Genomic DNA, 23,534 nt, shown 5'->3' with positions numbered 1-23,534 from the left:
GCATTTCCCTTCTTGTGTTTACATATATGCACAAGATAAAACTAAGGTCCTTACAAATTAAAACAAAACACTATCCAACATGCTTGATGCTATTTTAGGTAATACATAAAGTGCTTGCTTTTTTAAAGATTCTTGATAGTAAACAAATAGCAAAGAAAACAATCTTTCTACAACTCTATAAACATTGCTGACAAACTTTCCCCTAACATATTTGAAATACTCATGTGAATCACTTAAGAAAATATTTTAGATGGCATCCCAAATAAAACAAAATCCAACCAAAATCTTAAAAGTTGTAATGAAACTTTTCTTTAGGACACTAAAAATTAGTGAAATCACCAACTTTTGGTCCTGAAATGCATTAAGCCAGACAATGTAGTTGTTAAATTAAGACACATTCCCCCCCACCCCCCCCAAAAAAAACTTTTAAAAGTGCCCTGTCACTTAAAAATATTCATAATCTCTAAGGATTTGCCAACAAGGCTTTCTTTGAAATGGCTGCCCCAATACAAGTGGAAATGTATTCCAGTTTCCAAATTACATGAATGAAAAAAGTTACCATTACTGGATATGACAACCATTAATAAAAGTACTGTATACGGTACAAGTTCCTCCCACCATATTTTACCCATAAGAAAATGCTTACCCATTACATCAGACCACTGCTCAATTACTATTAGGGCACAGGCCATAAGGGAGAGCTGGAAAAGACCATTCAGCAACGTGGCTTCACATTATGTAGAATGTTTCTGGTTTTAGTTCTTCATCTTATCTTTATGAACCAGAGGTCCTCATTGTACAAAGCTATAGGGAGTTTCCTACTTTTCTTAATATAGATGAACTATTTCTATTTCATTTGCTCTCTTTCAAATAATACTAATTCAATAAAAAATTGAAAATTTCAGGTAACTCTTGAAGATGCTGATATTTACCACATAAGCAATAAATTCTCGGTCATCCAGCCAGAGTCCAAGATTCCAAAGTTAGTTGAAACTTATATTCTATCTATCAAACTCCCAAGACTTTTAACTGGGTTAGAGGTTGTCGACTAACTTTTCCAAGGACCAGTGAAATTATTTACCATTTAACATTATCTATGCCCATGCTGAGGCAAATAACCAAACGCTCCCATGCTAATTATTTAACATTTTCCGAAAGGCTTCCAGTGACAGGCTTCAATTCAAGTTACCATAACTCCTAACTGTCCAAAATTTCAAATCTTCCCTATTACAAAATAATTTAATGACTTACAAAAGCATATATCAAAGATAATTAATAAATTGAATGTTAATAATAGACATGGCCAACTGTCTTTTATATTAATGTATACGTAGGGGTATGGGCACAAAGCACAAGCATCCATTTCCCTCCTAATACTGATCACGTAAATTAGTTGTTTTTGGCAAGTATGTGTGAAGATTTCATTGAGCAAAATCTTTCTTATCCTCAACACCAGCAGCACTCATTTCTCGAAGGCTTTCCTCACCACCATTCTATGGAAGTCTTAATATTGAACATGGAATTTTAAACCACAACTTTTCTCCAAGGAATTCAAGGGCTCAGTGCACACATGTCATTTGTCCTCACTCCAGCTGTGCTGAGATAGAGACAAAAGACAGGCAGTTTATCTGAAAGTTTATCCCTTTCAGCTAGGGTAAAGGGAATTCTGACAAGGTCACCACTTGCTATGGTTGTATTTGAAGCTACTGCGCACTGAAGACGAACACAAGAACTTCCTTGCTCCCTATAAGGTCTTAATGATCACAACAGTCAATTTTGATAAGGCAGAAATAAAAAGACTGTCTTCCTATGGTACAGTAAAATGTCTACTAAAAAAAGAAAACTTATCCTATGCTCTAAGGAGGTCGAAGAAAGAAAAGAACCCTACATATGAAAATAAAGCAACTCTTTACATGGTAAAAGAAAAACTGGAAATTAAGGACTTTGTTACATGGGATACACAGAAACTATATGAATACAACTACAAAATACTATTTACAAAAGTAGAAAAAAATGGAAAATAAGTTTTAGAATATTTCTTGTCTGTGGGTAGGTCAAGACAATAAAAAATACTATCCTAGTTTATTCAGTGCCATCCCAAAGTACCAAATGAATTTTTTATATATCTAGAAAAAATAATAGCAAAATTTATCCGGAGGAAGAAAAGGTCAAGAATAAAATCTCAAGGGAAATGATAAGGGGGAAAAAGGAAGGAGTCCTAGCAATAACAGCTGTCAAGCTAAACTACAAAGCAGTCATCATCAATGATTTGGTTCTGGTTTAATAATATAAAGGTCGATACACCAAGAGATTTGATATGCACATAAAGAAGCAAGGGAGTCAAGTGTTCAATACAAAGATGTTAGCTACTAGGGGAAAGACTCAATCCTCAGGAAAAACTGAGATGTAGTCTGGAAGAAATTGGATTTAGATGAATATTATCACACCAATCAATAAACAAATGGACACATAACTGTTGATATCTCATCATAATCAGACAAAGAAAAAACTGACTTTTGGATCTATGGACAAAGGAAAGATTCCTAGCCATAAAAAGTATATAAAGTATCACAAAAATAAACTGAACCATTTTGACTACATAAATAAAATATCTTAGAAAAATCTACATGAAGTAATAAAGAGTGAAATGAGTAGAACCAAGATATTATATACAACCATAGAATATTTGAAAAATAACTTATGAAGGTCCAACTCCAGAAAATAAATTGAAAATTGGAAACACGAAAGACAAACTCTCTATATACATTATTTTTTTTAATTGGGTGATGCCTTCTATGGTGGCCAAAAAAAAAAAGAAACTAAAAGAATGTCATTAATTGATTAATTGGGAAATGACTATACAAATTGTTGTATATAAATGTAATGGTATACCACTATACTATAAGAAATAATGGTTTCGGAGAAACCTGGGAACACTTAAAGAGCAACATAAGAAAAATTAATATTTTAAACTTCACATTATCAAAAAAGAACAAATTTTAATGATTTAGGAATCCTGACCAATTACAATGACTACCCAGGATATTGGAAGACCCATGATGTAGAATACTACCCACCTTGTGACTGAGAAGTGATGGGCTAAATATGCAAAACTGGCCAACAGCGTTAGACTACTATACTTTTTATGAAGGTTTTATTTCTTGCCTTTTTCCCCTGGGAGAGAAGACAGGAAGATAGAAGTAAGAAAAATAAATAAATAAACGGACTTCTATCATCAATGCTAGTTCTGTCCTTTGAGGTCAAGAAAAAAAAGACTAATTTCTCTACCAAGTGAGGGTCCCTCAAAAACTTGGCAATTACTATATCCCCTAATAGCTTCTCTTCTCCAGACTGAACGTTCCAGGTATAGTTGACAAACAATCCTCCAATAGTCTTGATGCAGGGTCCCTTTACCAAACTAGTTACCTTTTCTGAACATACTCCAGTTTGGCAACATTTTTTTACATAGGAAGTCCAGAAATGAACAGAGCACTGTAGATAGATTTGGCCTGGGCAAAGCAAAGGGCAATTGCAGAGGGAAGGGGAAGGGGAGGAACTTCCCTCAATTCTGGTAAGTTTCTATATTGCCATTTAAGATCTCATTTTAAACTGCAACGTCTTTGTTTTAGTAAGTCCAGAGAACCTCCCACATCCTTGTAGGAGAAAAGGTTACCCAGCCACATGGTCCCTCTATCTTATTCTTAGAAAATTACCTTTTAAAAATTATTGATAATATTTTTACACAGATATTTGCCAAACAAGTCCCTCTCAAAAACAGATTCCCAAAATTGTTAAATTACCTATTAATGGGGTTGGGGGTGGAAAAAAAACACATACTTTCTTGCTGACCCTTTATAACTCTCTGCATTGACTATTTACATTGTTCTCACTGTGTATTCAAGTTCTGCTTCCTTTATGAGTCTCCCCATGTTTCCACAACTCCTTTATTCCTTATAGTGCAAGCAACATTCCACTGTTCACATCTATTCTTTAATCATTTGGCATATTTTGTTTCCAGCTATTTTTTCTTTTGCAACAAATAATAATGGCCTAGACATTTTTTATACATACAAGCCTACCAATTTGGAATATAATCCCAGTAGGGAAAAATTTCTAAGTCAAAGAGTATGTACAACCCAGTAAAATTTCCTTTACATACTGTTTTCCACAAGAGTCAAACTAATTTGCAACTTTACTAGCAATAGTACACCAATCTCTCCACAGATCCATCTTATAGCATCTTTTTCTGACTACAGGGATCATTTTAATTTACATTTCTCTGATTACTAATGACTTTAACATACTGCTTCTATATTATATCCTTTTACAAGCATCTTTAGAGAATGGCTCTTAATCTTAGATATGTTCCAATTCCCTACTGGTTTTGGATACACTCCTAAGATTAAGATGTTTTAAATAATCCTATTTCTTCTCTTTCAAACTGTATTGTTAGGTTAAGATTTAAAAGAACAATTGAGCCAGTTGTCAAAGAATGTCCTCTCTCTTTTTAAAAACTGTAGACCAGAAAAATACTATGTCAAGGGATGTTAAAAAGCTTTTTTTGTTGTTGTTTTAACAAAAAGGGTGTTTAGCTAATTGTTCTAAAACAACTGTGGTCTTTTCCCCCTTAACTCTAAAGCCAAGACTTAAAACAGTCAAAATATCTTATAAAACTAGTTATCAACAAATATTCATTTGAAGGCCTTAATGGGATATTTAAAAATAGCTAAAGTTATCTGATCAAATATGTGGGAGGGAAATAACAATCTTGAAAAATACACTATTTCAGCATCTTCCTCCTTTCTTTACAGAAGAGAGGAAGAAAGAGCATGAGTATGGAATAAAGTATGTCAAACTTTGTAGATTCCTTAAGAATTCCTTTATGAATTCTGTAGAACTGCTTCTGATGCCCCAATCTCAACATACATACATCCCTTTTTAATGTTACAAGAGATGGCTCTTTCTCCTTCAAAGGCAGCAGGAAAGGCATCACAGGGTCATAGATTCAGAGTAAGAAGGAATAAGAAATCAAGGCAACAACATAAAATCAAAAGATACCACTAAAGCTTTTTCTTTTAAAAAATTGTATTTCAAGTGACAAGCTTTCATATCCAAAATAAATGTTCATTGATACGGTAATTTTAAAAGTCTAGCAGCTTTTGTCATAGGGTTCTTCCAGAAAAATACTAGACTAAGCATTGGGACAGCAGGATCTTAATCCATATTCTGCCATGAATTTGCCATATGAATCAATAAGTTGTTCCAGGTTTTAGCAGAATGCCTGGAATAGCGAAGACACTAAAAAAAGTTTGACTTCATTTCTTTGGGCTTTCATTTTCTCAATGAAGCAGGGGGTAACTGGAATAAGAAGTAAAAGCAGTGACTCATAAGTGCTTTGATGTTGGAGAAGCCTTCCAACATTTATTCAACCACCAATTAATTGTGAACCATCTTAACATATCTGGCAGGGAGAATTTGGAGTTGAAAAAGCTCACAGCTTAGACATGTAAGTTCAAACTCCAGTTCATCTAAGTTACTATCTGTGGCTTCAAGCAAGTCACTTTTAACTTCTGTTTCCAGGTCTAACTCTATAATCTTGTGATTTCCGGAAACAACTATAAGAAATGTTGGGTTGTCGAGTCAGTTACTTCCAACTCTTCCTGACCCATTTGGTGTTTTCTTGGCAAAGATACTGGAGTGGTTAACCATTTCCTTCTCCAGCTCATTTTACAGAAGAGGAAACTGAGGCAAAGAGATTAAGGGCCTTGCCAGGGTCATACAGTTAAGTGTCTACGGCCACATTTGATAGTCTTCTCTGACTCCAGGCCCTGCACTCTATGAACACTGTTCCACTGAACCCATTTGAGGTTAACACAGGATTATTCTATAAAGCTAGTTGGTTTTGAAGAGATCTTTATTTGAGATAGGCCTTTTTGGGGCTTAAATATTTTATTTTTTTTCAATTACATGTAAAAAGAATTTTTTATAATTATTTTTAAGTATATTTATTTAATTAATTAGAGCATTTTTCATGTTCTTTCCCTACTCTCCTCCTGACATGGGCATTGTACCCCCAGAAACCCAGGCAAACCATTATCAGGGAAACTCCCTTGCCTTTGCATCCTTGAGACTCTTAACCTAGAAACACCCAATGACCCCACCCAGGGTCCTGAGATATTTACCCTCTTTCGTCCTCTAGATTTAAGGTGGACAAAGAAATTAATCTTTATGCCTCCAGGCAGGCCCCAGTCAGATGACCACCTCACCCCACCAAATGCCTGAGGGACTAACACTCTCCAAGTCACGCCCACACCAGGACATAGCATCTAAAGAGTATATACACCCCAGAACTGATGTCTGGGGGACAGCCTCTCCATCCATGCTGTCCCCATGGAGGAACAGCCTTTCCTTAAATGCTGTCCTCCCAAGGAACTGCTCCCCATCTTGCTGTTCCACCTTGCTATCCTCCTGGCCACTCTCAACATTACTTTCTAAATTAATAAATCTCTTTTTGTTTTTAAGCTAAGTTTTGGAGTCTTGCATTCTTGCAAAAGGTATCCTTCCCCGAACCCCAAAAGGTATCCTTCCCACCCATAACACTCCCACCCCCTCCCGGAGCCCATAGACAATTCCACTGGGTTTTACATGTATGATTGTTCAAAACCTATTTCCATATTATTACTATTTGCAATATCGAGATCATTTAGAGTCTACGTCCCTAATCAAACCATGTAATCCATCATAAGAACAACATGATGGGTCACATGGTTCAATGGCAATCTTCTTAAAGGAATCCTGAAGAGTAAAAGAGGGGTGGCCCAATAAAAAGCCTGGGTTCCAAAGTCCCACCTACCTACGTCACACCCTGGCTATGGGCTCTGGACCCCAGGCCACAACTTGAATATCTGGCTGCACAGATAGGAGAGGAAAGCCCTTCACTATGATTTACCTAGACCAGAGAAATCCTAGGCAGAGAAACCAAACAACAGCCAAACCACATTCCAAGTGTTTTATTCAGTTTATAGGGACCAGCTCTTTGTAAAAGGACAAGGAAATCTTTCGGTGTTCTCAAGACACTGAAATACAAAAAGAGCTCTTTAAAATTGCTTTAGTGGGAGATAAAAGGGGAACAACCACACACAAGAGCAAAGACTGAAAAAGGATTGAGATTCTGAAGCAAAGGAAAGCTAATACCCTTGTGGAAATTTCCAGGCAGACAGTAAAAGAAGGGGGGTTGGGGAGAGGTAGGGGGAGAAGAACTAGCTCAGTTTGGGTGAAACCATTTTTTTTTTGGCCTGGAGATTCAAAATAATTCTACCCTGGCTTACAGAAGTAGCCTGGTTCTCTTTGGACCAGAAGAAAAGGCAGAACCACATCATGGAAAATTCTCCAGAAGCACAACAGTGAGTCCCAGGTAAGTTTGGCTGAACTTGTGAATATTTAATCAATTCCTGTAATTCATCTTCACCTGGGATCCTTCTAGGAGATGGATCCCTGTGTCCCCTGAGCCCAGGGACAGAGGACTCGGTGCTAGAACCTGTCACACTGAAGTATGCATAGGCTTACAGGGGAAAAGATGGAAGACATCATTCAAAACAGTCTCTGAAAAGACAGTAACTTTAAAAGGATTTGTTATCGAGAAAGCAAAGGGCAGACTGTGTGCTCTACAGTGTGCCAGTAAACTTGGATTCCATTATAAAGAAAAAAAAACAGCTCGGCACTGAGCATTCACAGCCAGTGTCTTATTAATACCTTTCATTCTAGAAACAGTACATTTTCCATATTTAATGAAAATACTAAGGACAGAAAACAGGCCTTGCCTTCAACCCACCAACCAGGAGGGTTCAAGACTCACCTCTGACACTTTACTGTGTGACCCTGGCCAAATTACTTAACTTCTCAATACACTAGGCCAGTGGTCAAACCAAATAGGAAAAAATCCTTGCCAGTTGCAAGCTAACTTAAAAAACCACAAATTGACATTATACTATGGTGTATTTTCATTTATTTGGTAAATATTTCCCAATTACATTTTAGATCCATCCAGTTGGCATTCTGGAGGTTTTATGGACCTTGAGTTTGACCACTCCGTTGTAGGCAATCCACAAAGATTATAAATTACAAAAAAAAAAAAAGTGCCAAACTGAATTGGCAGAAGTACTCATGGCTTGGGAATTCCTTTTTATTTTTCTGGGTTAAACATGTATTATCATACAAAACCTATTTCCATATTATTCATTTTTGTCAGTGAATACTCTTACAGAACCCAAACTCCAAACTCCAAATAAACAAGTGACAAATCATATGTTTTTATCTGCATTTCTACTCCCACAGTTCTCTCTCTAGGTGTGGATAGCCTTCTTTTTCACAAGTCCCTCAGATTTGTCCTGGATCACTGTATTGCTGAGAGTAGCCAAGTCTATCATATTTGATTGTTCCACAATATTGCTGTTACTGTGTACAATAATTTCTTGGTTCTGCTTCTTTCACTCTGCACCAGTCCATGTAGGTCACTCCACCTCTTTCTGAAATCATCCTGCTCATCATTCCTTATAGCACAATAGTATTCCATCACAGTCATACACCATAATTTTTTCAGCCAGTCCCCAATGGAGCGGCATTCCTTTAATTTCCAAGTCTTTGCCACCATAAAAAGTGCAGCTATAAATATTTTTGTACAAACAGGTCCCTTTTCCATTTTTTTTTCATCTCTGCTAGATCAAAGGGCATGCATTCTCTTTAAAGCCCTTTGGACATAATTCCAAATTGCCCTCCAGAATGGTTGGATCAATTCACAACTCCACCAGCAATGCATTAGAGTATAATAATATTCGGGAATTCCCTGTACCAATGAATTTACAGGTCTCATCCCTGTCCTAAAGTTCAAAATTCCACCAAAGGAACAAACAAAATATATACTCATGTACTATGAAAGGTGATGGAATGGATACAAGGAGGAAAGCAAGCCATGGTCTCATATCTCAAATCAGGCGTGTACTAGCTGTGCAACCTTCAGCAAGGCAGAACCTACCTCAACTGCAAACTGGAATATTAAAAACTACTTCCCAAATGCAGTAGTGAAGAGTCAGACACAACTGAAAACAACCGAAAGAGCCTGCCCACTGATACAGACTTCTAAGATTCACAGTCGCTGGACTAGGCACTGCAAAAGTAAGAGAAAGTTAATAGAAGGCACCCAGATGCAACAGGGGAAGAGAGACTGGGCATATCACTGGGGTAAGATGGTTCAGGGTCTGAATATATACATGAGTAAATATAATTTTTTTATTATATGTAACAGCAGGGTATAACTGCTTTTATTTTTCTTTTAACAGAAAAGTAATTTATTTGTTTGCCTTTTATGAAGCCAGTACTGATATTCTTTTTATTGCTTTCTATTTTGTTATCTGTACTGGTTAATGAATTTTTAAAAAGAGAAACAGATGGGGCAGGTGGGTAGACACTTCCTGTGACCCTGGGCAAGTCACTTCACCCTAATTGGGCAGGCTTTACTGCTCTTCTGCCTTAGAATCAATACTTAGTGTCCATTCTAAGACAGAGGGTAAGGTGGGAAAGAAAGGGAGGGAGAGAGGGAGGAGATGGAAAAAGGGAAAGAAGGAAAGAGAAAGACAGACAGACAGACAAAAGCAGACACAGGCTTGTCATATGTGTTTAGGTATAGCAAATGTTCATTTGTTTTCACTTATGAAGAACAACATCTGTTTCTGGTTTATTTTTTGGTAAACATTAATTGAATAAAATCAATATATCTAATGGAAAGACTACTGAACTGGGAGATCTGGGCATTAATCTTGGTGCAGGTTATCTTGTAGCTTTAGACCAACAGACCAATCATTTATCCCTGTTTTAGGGATATGGAAACTGACTCATCTGTCACTCAAACTTGCAGAATCTACCTAAAAGGCCAATAATGAAAAAAAAGCACCATGAAAATACTATCCACAGCAAAGAAGGAACTGTTCAGGAATGATTGCAGATAAAAGAATGCCATTGTCCACTCTATTTCCTTCATGAATTATCTTATTATATGTGATGTCTTTTTTCATGGCATGAGGAATATGAAAATATGTATTACCTGACAGTACTGGATATATATTGGATGATTTACCACCTTAAGGGGAGGGGTGAGGGAGAGAATCTGAATCACAATATATCATAATTTTCAACAAAAATGGTTTCTGTATGTAATCAGGGGGGGGGAAAATGTAAGTTTGTTGGTTTGTGTTTTTTTTTAAATACCTTGTGGGGCACCTAGTTGGCTCAATGAATAAGAGCTAGGCCTAGAGACTGGAGAGGTCCAAGGTTCAAATCTGAACTCAGAAGCTTCCTAGCTGTGTGACCCTGGGCAAGTCACTTAGCCCCTATTGCCTAGCCCTTGCCCGTTACCACTCTTCTGCCTTAGAACCAAAATATTGTATTGATACTAAAATGGAACTTAAGGATTTTTTAAAAGCAACTTGGAAAACTTTTATATCATAGATTTTTCTATATAATATTTTATAAGTCTTATTAAGGCATCAGAAAAGAACTTTAGTGGAATGTGTCATAGTAGAAGAAATGGGCTTAGCTAAAGTATCTCAGAAAGAAGAAATATTCCAAGAGTCCCAGGTCCTAGACCTGATTCACACTACCACTAAGAATTAGACAATTTCTCTGAGCTTGCTTTCCCATTCCATGAGAAATAAGTGGCTGGTTTGGAGAAGTCTTGTTACTCCTAACTTGATGTACTTACAATAAAGAAATGAAAACTGAAATCTGCTCAGTGTCATTATTCTTCTGGTCATGAGGTGACTGAATAAAAAGAAGTTTCCAGCTCAAAGGCTAAGAAAATATATTACTCCAAGTTTTCCAATTGTAAAGGAAAGGATATAATATTCCATTGATTTGAGTCTCCACCCCTTAGAATTCCTATGAAACACAAAATTTCAGGCTTCCAGGACATGCCACACAATTGCCCTCTTCCCAAACTCTTCTTTAAATCATCTTAAACCAAGAAGCTATTCCAAGTGGTGGGCAGAATACTGAAAGTACATAATCTGATCTGGAGATTAAGGAAGGGGGGTAAAAATTGGTACACATGCAAACTGGCTGATTATCTCAAAGGCATAAAAATCAACAAAATCTACTCAAATGTATACATTAGATAAAATTAAAACAGAATTCTTTGCTATCTCTGTCACCCCACCCAAATTCCCCCCTTCTATTGAACCCATCCTGCTCCAAGTCCTCCTTCTCCTTAAGGTCCTGATGGCCAAGTCTTCCTTTTACTCTTCATTCACCCTCCCCCTCATTCTGAATGAGCAATCACTTGCCCAAGCCTTCTTGATTCTGCTTACACATTTCTTTTGGGAATGCTCTTCTTTCTTTTCCTGGACAGTTATACCTACATCTCTCACCTGGACTGCGTGAAGAATTAATTCACTAACTGGTCCCCATGAATCTAATCTCAAATACATTCTTCACATAGCTGATGAAATAAACTTTTTTTTTAATATTTTCCCAACTATATGCAATAGCAGTTTCCAACATATACTTTCTGAATTATATGATCCTTTCTTTCCCCCATCCCAGACATGGTGAGCAATTTGATTTGGATTATACATGTATGATCATGGACAACATACTTTCTTATTGGCCATCGTTGTATGAGAATACATTCCAAAATCAAAACCCCCAAATAAAAACACAAATAAACTAAAGTGAAAAATCATAGGCATTGATCTCCATTCTGACTTCAATAGTTCTTTCTCTGGAAGTGGAAAGCATTCTTTGTCCTTCAGAATTGTCCTAGATCATTGTATTGCTGATATTAGCTAAGTTTTTCACAGTTGATCATCATACAATATTGCTGGTACTGAAGGTTCTCCTGGTTCTGCTTATTTCACTCTGCATCAGTTTAATTAGGTCTTTCCGCAGTTTTTGTTTTTGTTTTTCTGAAATCATTCTGCTCATCATTTCTTACACAGGAGTATTCTATCCCCATCATATACCACAATTTATTTGGCCATTCCCCAACTGATGATTATGCCCTCAATTTCCATTCCTTTGCCACCACAAAAAGAGCTGCTATAAATATTTTTATACGAATAGGTTCCCACTTTTTTTATCTCTTTGGGATATAGACCTAGTAATAGTATTCTTGGATCAAAGGGGATACAGAGTTTGATACCTATAAAATATGCTTTTTAAAGAAAGGTGGACATCATCACTCCCAGGTTAATGGTTCCCTACTGCCACTAAGATAAAAGGAAAACTTCTTAGTCTGACATTTAAATTCCCATACAGTTTCATCCTCATTTATCTTCCCAGACCTGCCATACTTCCTCACTTCACCAATTCCCATTCCAACCAAATGGATTATCACTTCGTCCTTGAATATCCCCCACTCCTACCTTAGGGCATTCATGAAGTCAACCCTCATTCCTGCACTTTAGAATGCTCTTCAAATCCTCCAGTTTTAACAACTCTCATGAAACAGCCTATCCTATTTTCCCTACCATTTGTAAAGTTATTCATGCTTTTGCTCTCTTCAGTTTTTTTCTAGCACTATTCTTACTTGTGCACATGCAAGAAAATACAAATTACTTGAGGACAGTAACTGTTCTATTTCCCTCTTCATATTGCTAACCATATCTAGCATGTACATAATAAAATCCCCATTAAATGTATGAAACTTAACCTTAACAAAGAAGCAAATATCAGTATCAATTTATGCGTTATATGTATTTAAAATAGAAAATCATTTAAAACATTATTTTGTGAATTTATTTTTTTAAGTGCTTTTAAGTTGAAAGGTTCCTAGAAGGTCTCAACACCTTTCATTTTTCAGGAAAGAAAATGGAGACCTAGAAGAATAAATAAGAGCAGTGAGCATTTAGATAGTGCTTTAAAGTTTGCAATGTGATTTTCATGTGTTAACTCATTTGAAGCTAAGTGACTTGCCCTCAGTCACACAAGAAATGAGTGAGTTGGGATTTAAATTCAGATCTTCTGGCCCCAAATTCAACATTCTTTCCAGTGCACCATACTGTTATTTTCCTTAAAAAAAAAAAAACCTCTACTCCTTTTCTCTCTACATACCTACATATAATCAACTACAGATTTTCTTAACTCCTGAAGACAATGGTGCATTAGTTAGAGAACCAGGCCTAGAGTCAGAAGGCCTGAGTTGAAATCCAGAGTCAGATACTTCCTAGCTTTGTGACTCTAGGCTTAAACTTTTTTTGCCTCAATTTCCTCATCTGTAAAATGGGGATGGGGATGATAATAGCACCTACCTCCAAGGGTTGTTGGGAAGATCAAATGGGACAATATTTATAAAGCAGTAATCATGGTGCCTGGCACGCAGTAAGCTCTAGAAAAATGTTCACAATTGATGAGAACAATTTTTATAAACAGAGAAGAAATGCAACAAGTAGGGAATACCCTGGATGTTGCACTGCATTATGCTGTAAACTTTCTCTCCTTAAAGAAAGTGAATGGTTGGTTTGGAAAGGTTTATCAAATTGAGGGAAAGGGAAATGGAGAGAAAAGAAGAAAAAAGAAAAACCAAATTTAAAAAGACTGTGGCTCTAAGGTGAAGGCAAAGTGCTTCCATCAAGCACCCTTTGGTTGTGATGTTATCTATCAGTCCTGGCAAGAATCTTCAGATTATTTAATGGAAGCACTGACTTTTTAGAGAGGAAGAACAGTTCTTGAAAAGAAATCTTTTACTACCTGGAAATAGTGACACTTGCCCACAAAAAGTCTATTGGAAATGAATCTAATTCTTCCAGGTCAAGCTGTCAGACACCTTGATCTCAGGAAGAAAGGCTACCTTTGTCCTTTCCTGAAGTCCAGACTCATCCTCGCCTCTCCTACACATCTACATCCAAGTCCTCTGGGCTTACAGGGGGTGTATCTGCCCCTTCTCTCTTTCCCTCACTTTCTCGAAGTTCTGAGCCCGCCATGAACTTTTGTTACTTATGTGTGTGTAACTGTATTCTGATACAATTTGTTCCCTTCTTAATTTTAAGCATTTAAAAACATTTTCCTGAGCAAAGGTGCATAGGGTTAGACTGGCAACAGGCTCCATGAAAAGAAAAGGTTAAAAATCCCTGATTCAAGGAATCCCAGGCCAGGAGTAATTCACTCCAATGGTCCTCTAGAATGCTATAATCAGCCTAGAACAAGCTAAGCCTCCAAAGAAGTTCTAGGTTAAAAGATTTCTGTTCACTTATTCCCAGTCCTACCCCAGTCTCTACCCACGGGGACTGACAGGCCCTGGGGACTCTAACCTTCTCAGATTGCCCAAGATATTGAGATAGCATGCTATGCCAGAAAAAAGTCTTCGAAAAGGCCACCAGCAACATTCAAGGCAGCACATTCACAATATCAACCAACAAATGTTCAAGTGCTCAATTTGTCAATGGCAACACAGAAGCTGGTCCCCTTTAACTATTCAGCCTCTAACTCCTAATACAATAAGACAAAAAAAAAGCATCTCCATAGACCTTCATTTCAGGACGTGCAATCAATTCGTTGACACTGCCATTCATTCATTTTTAAGATTTTTTTGTCCCCAAATCAAAATTGATTATATCTCCAAAACTATCCATTTATTCTTATATTAACCCACAACAAAGTCCATGACTAATCAAGGACTTAATATGCATATTAAAAATGAATACTTCAAGTGGGCAGCGAGGTGATTCAATGGATAGAGAGCCAGGCCTGGAGATAAGAGGTCCAGGATTAAATCTGACCTCAGATTCTTTAGCTTGAGACCCTGAGCAAATCACTTAACTCCAATTGCTGAGCCCTTACTATTCGTCTGCTTTGGATTTGTAACTTAGTATTGATTCAAAAACAGAAATTAAAGGTTAAAAAAATGAACTTAAAAAAATAATACAAATAGCATTTATAAGAAGGTATCCTGAAATTCTCCATCTTCCCTCAGTACACATTTTTAAAAAAAAAGGATAAAAACAAAGGTGTCAAATATTTTACCAGAACCTAGAAATCCCAAGAGTAAGGTCTGCAACTGCTCAGCTCATTTTTGGAAACCAAGCTCAACCAGAACAGAGCATTATTGTTTGAACTAATAAATTTCCTATAAAAACACTATACCAAGTTAAAGGAAACTTGTTCACAAGATGACATAAAGAGATCTGGTTTGATGTTATAGTTAAACTGCACAGAAATAAACTCAAAAGTTTCTAACAACAACTAAGGACAGAAAAAGAAATTGGAATCCAGGAAGAGTATATTACTGAACAAAAAACAGAAAACAAAGATATCAGTGATAAGTTATAATATATGAAGTAATCAAATGAAAATAATAAAGTATTGAATCTGGAGTCAGAAGATTCAAACCCAGCTGTGAACAACTATGTGACCCCAGACAAGCAGTCCTTGAGGTCCTTTCTGGGCCTCAGGTTCCTCACCTTTAAATTGAGACAGTAATACTAAGTCATATCAGGTCTCTTTTTCTCATCTATTTAATGAAGGAACTGGATAACAGCTTCTAGTTCTAAATCTCTTATTCAATCTCAGAATTGTATCATTTATGACTTATCAAAGCCCCTAAGGCAACTCTCCAACTTTTAAAAAATATCTTTTCTGGGTTTCTTGATTTATTGGGCAATAATGATAGCAAATGAATCACAGTTTCCCTTGATAAAAATACTGCAAAAGCATTATTCACAATCCCAAGAGTTGTTAAATAGCCAGAATAGAAAAATTTTAATGTTCTTATCATAGTCAAATGAAATTCAATTCACAAGAATATTTAAGTGTGTCTAATGTGGGCCAAAGAATACCACGACAAAATGACATGATTCCTTGCTGTCAAGAATTTAACAGGTTGAGAAAGGGAAGAGCTATACATCACTAAATAATACAAGGTAAGGTAGAAAGGGATGAGACTTCTTTGCCTCTGAGGTGTACTTGAGAAATTTGGGATGGCAAAGATCACTCTCAGATGGGATTTGAAGGAAGGAGAGGAATTTGGGAAGGCACTTTCTGGAAGAATAGGTATGTTTTAAGAAAAAGAGATTATGAAGCAGTGGAATTGGGAAGGAAGTATATTCCAAGCAATAGATAACTCACGTGTATGCACAAAGGCCAGAGGGGGCAGAGACTGGAAAAAAAAGCCAGCTGTACAGTTGACTGAAACATGACTATGAGACTTAAATGCCAGACTCAAGCCTGTTATCCTATAGGTGATGGGAAGTCACTGAAGGTTTTTAGATCAGGGAAACTGTAGTCATATCTCTGCAAGAGAAAGATTATCTGGTAGCAAGGAAGGATGGATTAGGAGGGCAGAGAATAGACTCCAGGAGTTCATTAATTCTTCCTTGTACAATTTTAATGAAGTCCTGAGCTATGGGGGAAGGAAGGGGTTGGGAAAATAGAGTGAGTATAATGGATAAAAGATGGCAGAGGCAAAATCAGCAGGACAGGCACTCAATTGGATGATGAAAAAAATAGTCATTTGACCCAGAGGTTTAACCCAGATCACCAGGCAGGTATAGAGCCATCAGGGAGGAATATAGGGGGACCAGGATCGGGGGAAGTGGGGAGGTTGGGGGGGCAGGCAAAGAAAGGATAACTGAGTTAGTTTTGGAAACATTGACTTTGAGATATAGGCAAGATAAACCAGTGGTTATGTCCAACAGGCAGGAGGGAATGCAGAACTATCACCCCAGGGCTAAATATCGATTTGGGAATTATCCAGAACGGTATAATATTCTCATTCTCTTTCTCACTCACTCACTCACTCACTCACACACACACCTCAAATAATAAAAGCTAAGAAAGTAAGATAAAGGGTTAGAAGGATACAGCTTAGAAAAAAGGACAGATCCTTGGATAACAGTTTCTCATCTGAGTGAAGGAAATGTCTCAAGTTATAATTATATATTCCTGAAAACCTTCTTGCTACACAGTCTACTGATATATTTAATTTACTGAGACCTGAAAGGGATCTTAGAAGTTTTCTAATCAACTGTTTTTTTTTCATAGATAATAATAAACTAACATATAGAGCTTTACATGTATTACCTCATTTTGGCCTCAAATAACCCTTTTTATTATCCCCAACAGAAATTTGAGGGAACTCAGGGAAACAGATGTTATTTAATATCACAATTTATACAGGTCTAGCACTCTATCCACTTTATCTAAGATGTTAAATGACTTGCCCACCAAGTTAAAATGGATTTGAACCCAGGTCCTTTGACTATTTCAGCATTCTCTCCCTGGGACCATAATATGCAAGTCTAGATTCCACAGAATCTCCTCATATTGGTCATTATAAAAATAAGGAAGTTCCTCAGTAGAAAAAAAGTGTTTTGCAGATTGGCCAAAGTATTCCAAGAAGAAAACACAGAAACAAAAGGAAATGGACAACTCATGCTTTTGGCTTCTATCAAGCTATACACTGAAGCTGTACATACACTAATAAAAAACTATGTAAATATCACGCTTTGATAAATAATTAAAACATAACCCACATTAACTAACTTGAGCATTGTCTCAAAAAAACTCAGTGATGGGACCAGTTAGGAGGATCAGTAGATTGAGAGTCAGGCTCAGAGACATGAGGTCTTGGATTCAAATTTAACCTCAGATACTTCCCAGTTATAAGACCCTAGGCAAGTCATTTAATCCCAATTGCCTAGCCCTTATCACTCTTCTGACTTGGAACCAATGCTAAGTGTAGCTCTAAAATGAAGGTAAGAATTAAAACAAACCAAAAAAACCTCAATAATACCCAGGCCCAATTTGCCTAGTGATTGTTCTCAAACCTGCTGCATCTTAAACTATAAAAATGAAACACACACCCTTCTCCGAAGGTTCCGCTTCACCTTCTTGGGTACTTATGAGAATGTTCTTTCCCATGGTTGAGTCACTTAAGCAGGTAAATAAAAGGGATCTAGCCTAGACCTAATAAGGAGAAAAATTAAAGGGCTTGTGGGAGAAGGGAATGTGGCATGGGAATGGACAGACTAAAGAAAGAAAAGAAAGAAATCAAGGCTTCATCACAAGAGATAAAGCCCAATAATACTGTGTAGGACACAGAATTTGGAGCTTGGCTTTGTTTACAGAATTTGTAAACTTAGATTTGTTTCTCTCTGCCACTTAAAACTGTGGGTCAGTAGCAAATAATTTGGCCTCTCTGGGCCTTAGTAGTGGACTAGTCCATAAGGTCTCATATCTCTTAAGTCTTTCACCCTATCTCACAGGGTTTTTACTAATTTAAAACTATAAGGAAACTGCATGAGTTCCAATTCACCCTTCTTATCACCAGTTAGAAAATTTTCTTCACTTCCCTGGGCATCAGTTTCCATATCTGTAAAAAGAAGTTGGATTACATGGTCTCTAAGACCTTCCAGAAACAGTTAGAAGATTCTGTGATATCCATAAGTTAATACAGAAGTTATTAACTCAGTAGTGAAAGAACAGGGTGGAAACTCAGAGGAAGGGAGGTGTTGGGGGAGGTACTGGAAGAAAACAAAAAAAGATGCTGGAATCAAGGCCAAGATACAGTTGCCTTGTATAGATATAAGAATAGATAGGCAGTTGGGATAAGCATGCTTCTTGCTTTTTGTTGCAAGGAAATCCCATCCTTCCTTTTTTCAACTGAAAACAGTTTAGTCACGGTCACAAGAGTGGAAAATGAACTGAGGGAAGGCAAATGACTCTTTCCATCCTATTTTCTAGACTAATTGCCTGACAACCCCCTCCCCATCATATCACCACTTAGAGTAGTGGCAGCATCCGAGAGGGTGCTTCCTACTCTGCCACTTTTTTTTTTGCTACTTTGCTCCCTCCTGCACCCCCAGAGCTTCTCAATGTGCCCCAGGTCCGGCATCCCACACTTTCCACCGAGGCCTGATCTTCCACTTTCACAAGGACAGCGGTCCGGCTCTCCTCTCCCAACCCCGTTCCCCCTCAATCCCTTTTGCGCTTAGTCTTCCATCCGTAGCCTCCAGAAACAAAGAAAACCAAAATGACTCAAAGGAAGCAGGTCCGCGACAAAGACCGCCAAGTCTCCAGGGCGACTACACAAGCCCCGGGGCATGCCAGAGCCTTCTCTTCCGTCTTTGTCCGGGCTCAGGTACACACTCCTCCCCCTGCACCGCCCCATCCCGGGCCAGGAACTTGGAAATCAGTTCACCTCGCTGCCAGGACCAAGGGGCCGGGCTGGGACTGCAGGACTCCCGCGGGGAAGAGGGCATCTCCCAATCCTGTGCCCCCTTCCTTCTCTCTTACTTACCCAAGATCTGGGGGCTGCAGTCTCGTGGCTCCAGGCCAGGCGAAGGCTGGACCTCCGAGGGAGCCGCCAGAGGCTGCCGCTCCTGCTCTTCCCCCAGAGCTAGCCCGGAATCCCCGGAGCCATCCACGGCGTCTCCCTGTGCCTCCACGGGCACCACGGTGAAGTTCGTGGGCATCGTGCCCCTGGACGACGCTGCCCTCCCTCTTCCTTCTTCTTTCGAGCTTTGGGGGTGCGGGCTAGTAAGCAGGGGGATGTTCCAGGGCTTGGTCCCTGGAGTTCTGCCCGTGCGCTGCCGCTGCCGCTGCCGCTGCCGCTGCCGCTGCCGCTGCCGCTACTGCTACTGCTACTGCTGCTCTCGCAGCCTCCTCCCGGGCAAGAGTAAGAGTTGCGCTCCCTTAGCTACAGGCTCTCACGTGAGGGCCATTTCCTTATTTGGGGGGATGGGCGGGGGAGAAGTGGTGCTGGCAGCCCCCGCCACCTCCCTTCCCGCCAGCCCGCCTTCCCTTCCAATCTAGTCCCACATGACATCACCTGCCATCCGCAAGTGGCTGCTGCCTAGTTTTTTTCCAGCTTTCCCCAGCGGCCGGGCACCTCCCACTTTATTTGTAAAGAGAGAAAAAGTTTGTTGGGTGAGGACGCCGAGAGACTGGGAGGAAGCGAAAAACCAAAAGCCTGGGAGGTTGGGAGGAATGGCGTGTAATAGGCAGGTGTTCTTCCACGCAGGTGGAGGGTGCTGCCCCAGCGTAAAGAAAGGTCGTCTTCTGGGAAGGAACCCCGCCGAAGCTGAACTGTAACTTAAGCGGTCGTTGTGCTTAGGCGCTTTCAGAGCTTGTTCTTAAATTCAACAGGCAGTCATTAAGGGCTGACCCCTGGCATTCCTAGCTTCCCTGGCTTCCTTCCAGCCTTAGCTACAGTCCCACCTTTCGCGAGACGTCCTCAGCCTAGTTGTCTTCCCAATTTATCCTCTATATTTTCTTTGTTCATGGTAGACGTGCATGTCGTCCGTCTCCCCACAGATGGTGAACTCCTTGAAGCCAAGAATATATATATATATATATATTTTTGCCTACTTTGTATCCAGGGCTTTTAGCGCAGTACCTGGCACATAGTAGATGACTAATCAAAGCTAGTTGACTGATTTAGGGGCTGGGTATGCAAAGTCCAAAAAGAAAAAAACAAAAAACAAAAAATCGTTCTTATTGATTGACTCAAGCAAAGTAGAAGACAGGGATTGGCGGGATGGGGGTCGAGATAACATACAAGCTGGCTTTGTGTGAGCTATTCGAATAAATCATGCCATATACTTTTACTTTCTTTGGAGGGGGGACCCTAGGAGTTATAGTACTATAGAGAATAGAGAATCAGTAAGAGAATCACCTCAGACTAGTCATCTAGTCTTATTTTACAAATCGTCCTAACTCCCTTACTCCACGAATCCTCCCAAACCCACTCACACACTCAGAAAGCAGCTCTGCCAACATGGAACACATCTGTAATAAATCCTCGAACTTTTGTGTTTTCCATGATAGCCCGTTTGCATCCCATATAATGATAATAAGACCAACTTGCCAATTTATTTGATATTGTTTGCATACATGTTGTTGCCTTTAATAAAAAGTAAACTCCTTGGGGGAGGGATGGAGGGGGAGAACTGTTTCATTTTTGTTTTTGTAACCCCAGCAACCCCCTTACTGTTGTGCTAAATACTTAAATGCTAGTGAGCAGATTGATTGATAAATCCAGAAAGGAAAATCTGACTGAGAAAGAGGTATGTTTGGGAGGTACACTCAGAACAATGTCCAGTAGTGTGTAAATTCTTTGAGGTCAGAAGCCATTTCATTTTTTGCTGAGGCCTTCCATTACAGGGGTACCCCTGAGAAGTGGTGGATAGAGTTCAGGGCCTAGAATCTGAAAGACTGAGGTTCAAAGCTTGCCTTATACACATATCTGTGTGACCCTCCCCACCATGGGGCATTTTTTTAAAGCTCAGTGCTTCAGTTTCCCTTTTTGTCCATTGAGGGTGTTGAACTGGATAGTCCTTCTAGCTTTATGATCCCATGATCCATCATTCCTGCATAGTTATGTAATGGGTACTTGTTGAAAAAAGGATAATTTTCTCAGCAGCTACACTCAAGTTCTTTTCAAATCCCATCTCCTGAGAAGCCCTGGGCTTTGCTTTTTTTTTTCCTTGCTCCCTCCTTATCTTCCAGGAGAAGCAAAGCCCCAAAGTAAACATTCTTCTGACATGGATCTTATATCTCTTTTCTTCCTAAATCACTCAATTAGGGAGACTCTCCCACAAAACCTGTCCGATTCTGAATCCTCTGAGCAGTGAGAGTAGTCTTAGCAGCATGAATACTTGGCAGTAGCTATGTCCCCAGATGGGTCAGTGCCCAGTATCATCGACCTTTCTAGTTAAGCTTCCAAAACCCTTTGTTGACTTTCCCCTAGAGTGCACAAATGGCTTTTTCTGCCCACCAGCCGTCTAAATGGACCATACAGTTTGGAATCTGAAGCAGCCAAAGCCATTGCATTGCAAATAAGTCTTTCTGACTTTAGTATGATTCCACTGTATTAGATCTTTGCCAGATTTTCTTTTCTTCCTTATAAAGCAGCTTTTCAAGGTAATCAGAGGGGTCTAGAAGCTGTTGCCCAGGCTTCTAAATTTTCTATCTAAATGTGGGACCAAAGCAAAATCAAGCAGGAAGAGATAGTGAAAAGGGCTTCTTGGGGCTGGATAATAGAGATGAGGACTTTGTACAAGCATGTGATTTTCTCATCATAATCAGAAACCTATACTTTACAGTGCCTGTTTTTAGAAACACAGGATTAAAGGAGGCGTTTTATTGTTTATCCTACCCTTCAGAGCTTCAAGAGGGTATCCCTTGGAACCAGACTGTATTTGTTTGAATTCCTCCTTTCCCTCATTTCTGGATTTAAGAATTTTAAGCAGGAAAGGGGCAATCTGTTCATTGTATTCCTAGTCTATTCCCTTTCCTACTACCCCAACTAATTCAGGGCTTTCCACTGAAGAAATTCAGCAAGAAAAAAGGATCTGTCACTGCTCACTGTTGGAAGGGAACACCCGCCTTTTAATACCGCTATATTGGGGGAAAAAATGGTTCCTCCATGTTGTCACTTGAAAGCTCAAGAAGAGTCTGAGTACTTGTTAGACCCAAAAGAAAAAAGCTGATCTGGCCTTTAATCAAGTAGCATTTTTTTTTAGTGCCTTTTCTATGCCCCACACTGTTATTTTATTTTATTTTCCAGATTACATCAGCATCATGGGCATGCACTGAGTATGGCACCAGATGTCCCAACACACCTTAGGGCAAGAATCACCATCCACCCTTCCCCTTTTTATAGAAATGACCACAAATGCCATATTTAATTCCCCATAAATGTTGTTTCCCCCTGAGGGAGAGGGGAAAAGCCAATAGTAAAGCATGCCTCAGGATGTGCCAAGAAACTGAGGCACACCCAGCCAAATTCTATACAGACCTATGATCATCAAAGTAATAATAACAATTACTCATATTTCTATAGTGCTTTAATATTTGTGAAATGCTTTTCTCACAACACCCTGTGAAATAAGGAGCATTATTATCTCCCTTGATAGAAGAGGAAACTTCAGACCTAGAGAAAAAATAAGCCTCGATTTCTTTGTCTATAAAATAGAGGTAATAATACTTGAAGGTTGCTATGAGTAAAGAGCTGTGTAAACTATAAAATACTATAAAAAGCAGAGTTATTATTATTACCATCAGAAGTCTTTAAGGAAATTACTTAGGGAAGAATCTTTGTAATTAGCACAGTGAATTTTATAAATGATATGAATAATGTCCACTTTTCCTATAGACACATTTTAATAATAGATTACTTTCCTAACTAAAGAGCTAATACCCAATTTTCTATAAAAATGATTTAAAATTACTATATTTCATCTACTATAAATGTTATATGAGTACCTATAGTAAAGAGTTTTAAATAGTTTATAGAATTCAATTAAACAAGACAGTAATCAGTTTCAGATTTGATTTATATAAGGTCTCCAAAAAGCCAAAACTGAGCAGAATATTCTAATTCTCAAGTCAATGTTCTTCCTATGCTGAACTGCACCTATAAAAAAATGAGATCAAGACAGGAATTCACTAGAACACACATAAGGAACTTCTTGATCTCTTAAGTTGACTCTGTTGAATGATATTTCAAGTATAGGGTTATAGAATGTCAAAGCAAACCCAGCTTCCCT

General features: G+C 38.5%; 1 protein-coding gene across 4 annotated transcripts in view; it reads right to left on the bottom strand.

Moving 5' to 3' along the window:
* SLC12A7 (solute carrier family 12 member 7) overlaps positions 1-23,534 on the bottom strand; it is a 297,083-nt gene that overhangs the window by 136,438 nt on the left and 137,111 nt on the right. Inside the window, exon 1 of one of the 4 annotated variants that reach the window (XM_056824329.1) lies at positions 19,283-19,692. The exons of 2 other annotated variants lie outside the window; for them this stretch is intronic. In XM_056824329.1, coding sequence (XP_056680307.1) covers positions 19,283-19,457 — 175 coding nt within the window. In that variant the 5' untranslated portion in view covers positions 19,458-19,692. Of the gene's footprint in view, positions 1-19,282; positions 19,693-23,534 lie in introns of those variants that run through there. One more of the 4 variants, XM_056824327.1, reaches the window with a different exon arrangement.

Source organism: Monodelphis domestica, chromosome 3 (genome assembly GCF_027887165.1).
Source record: "Monodelphis domestica isolate mMonDom1 chromosome 3, mMonDom1.pri, whole genome shotgun sequence".
NCBI lineage: Eukaryota > Metazoa > Chordata > Mammalia > Didelphimorphia > Didelphidae > Monodelphis > Monodelphis domestica.
The sequence above is the reverse complement of the archived record's forward strand: the minus strand, read 5'-3'. Positions and strand labels throughout refer to the sequence as shown.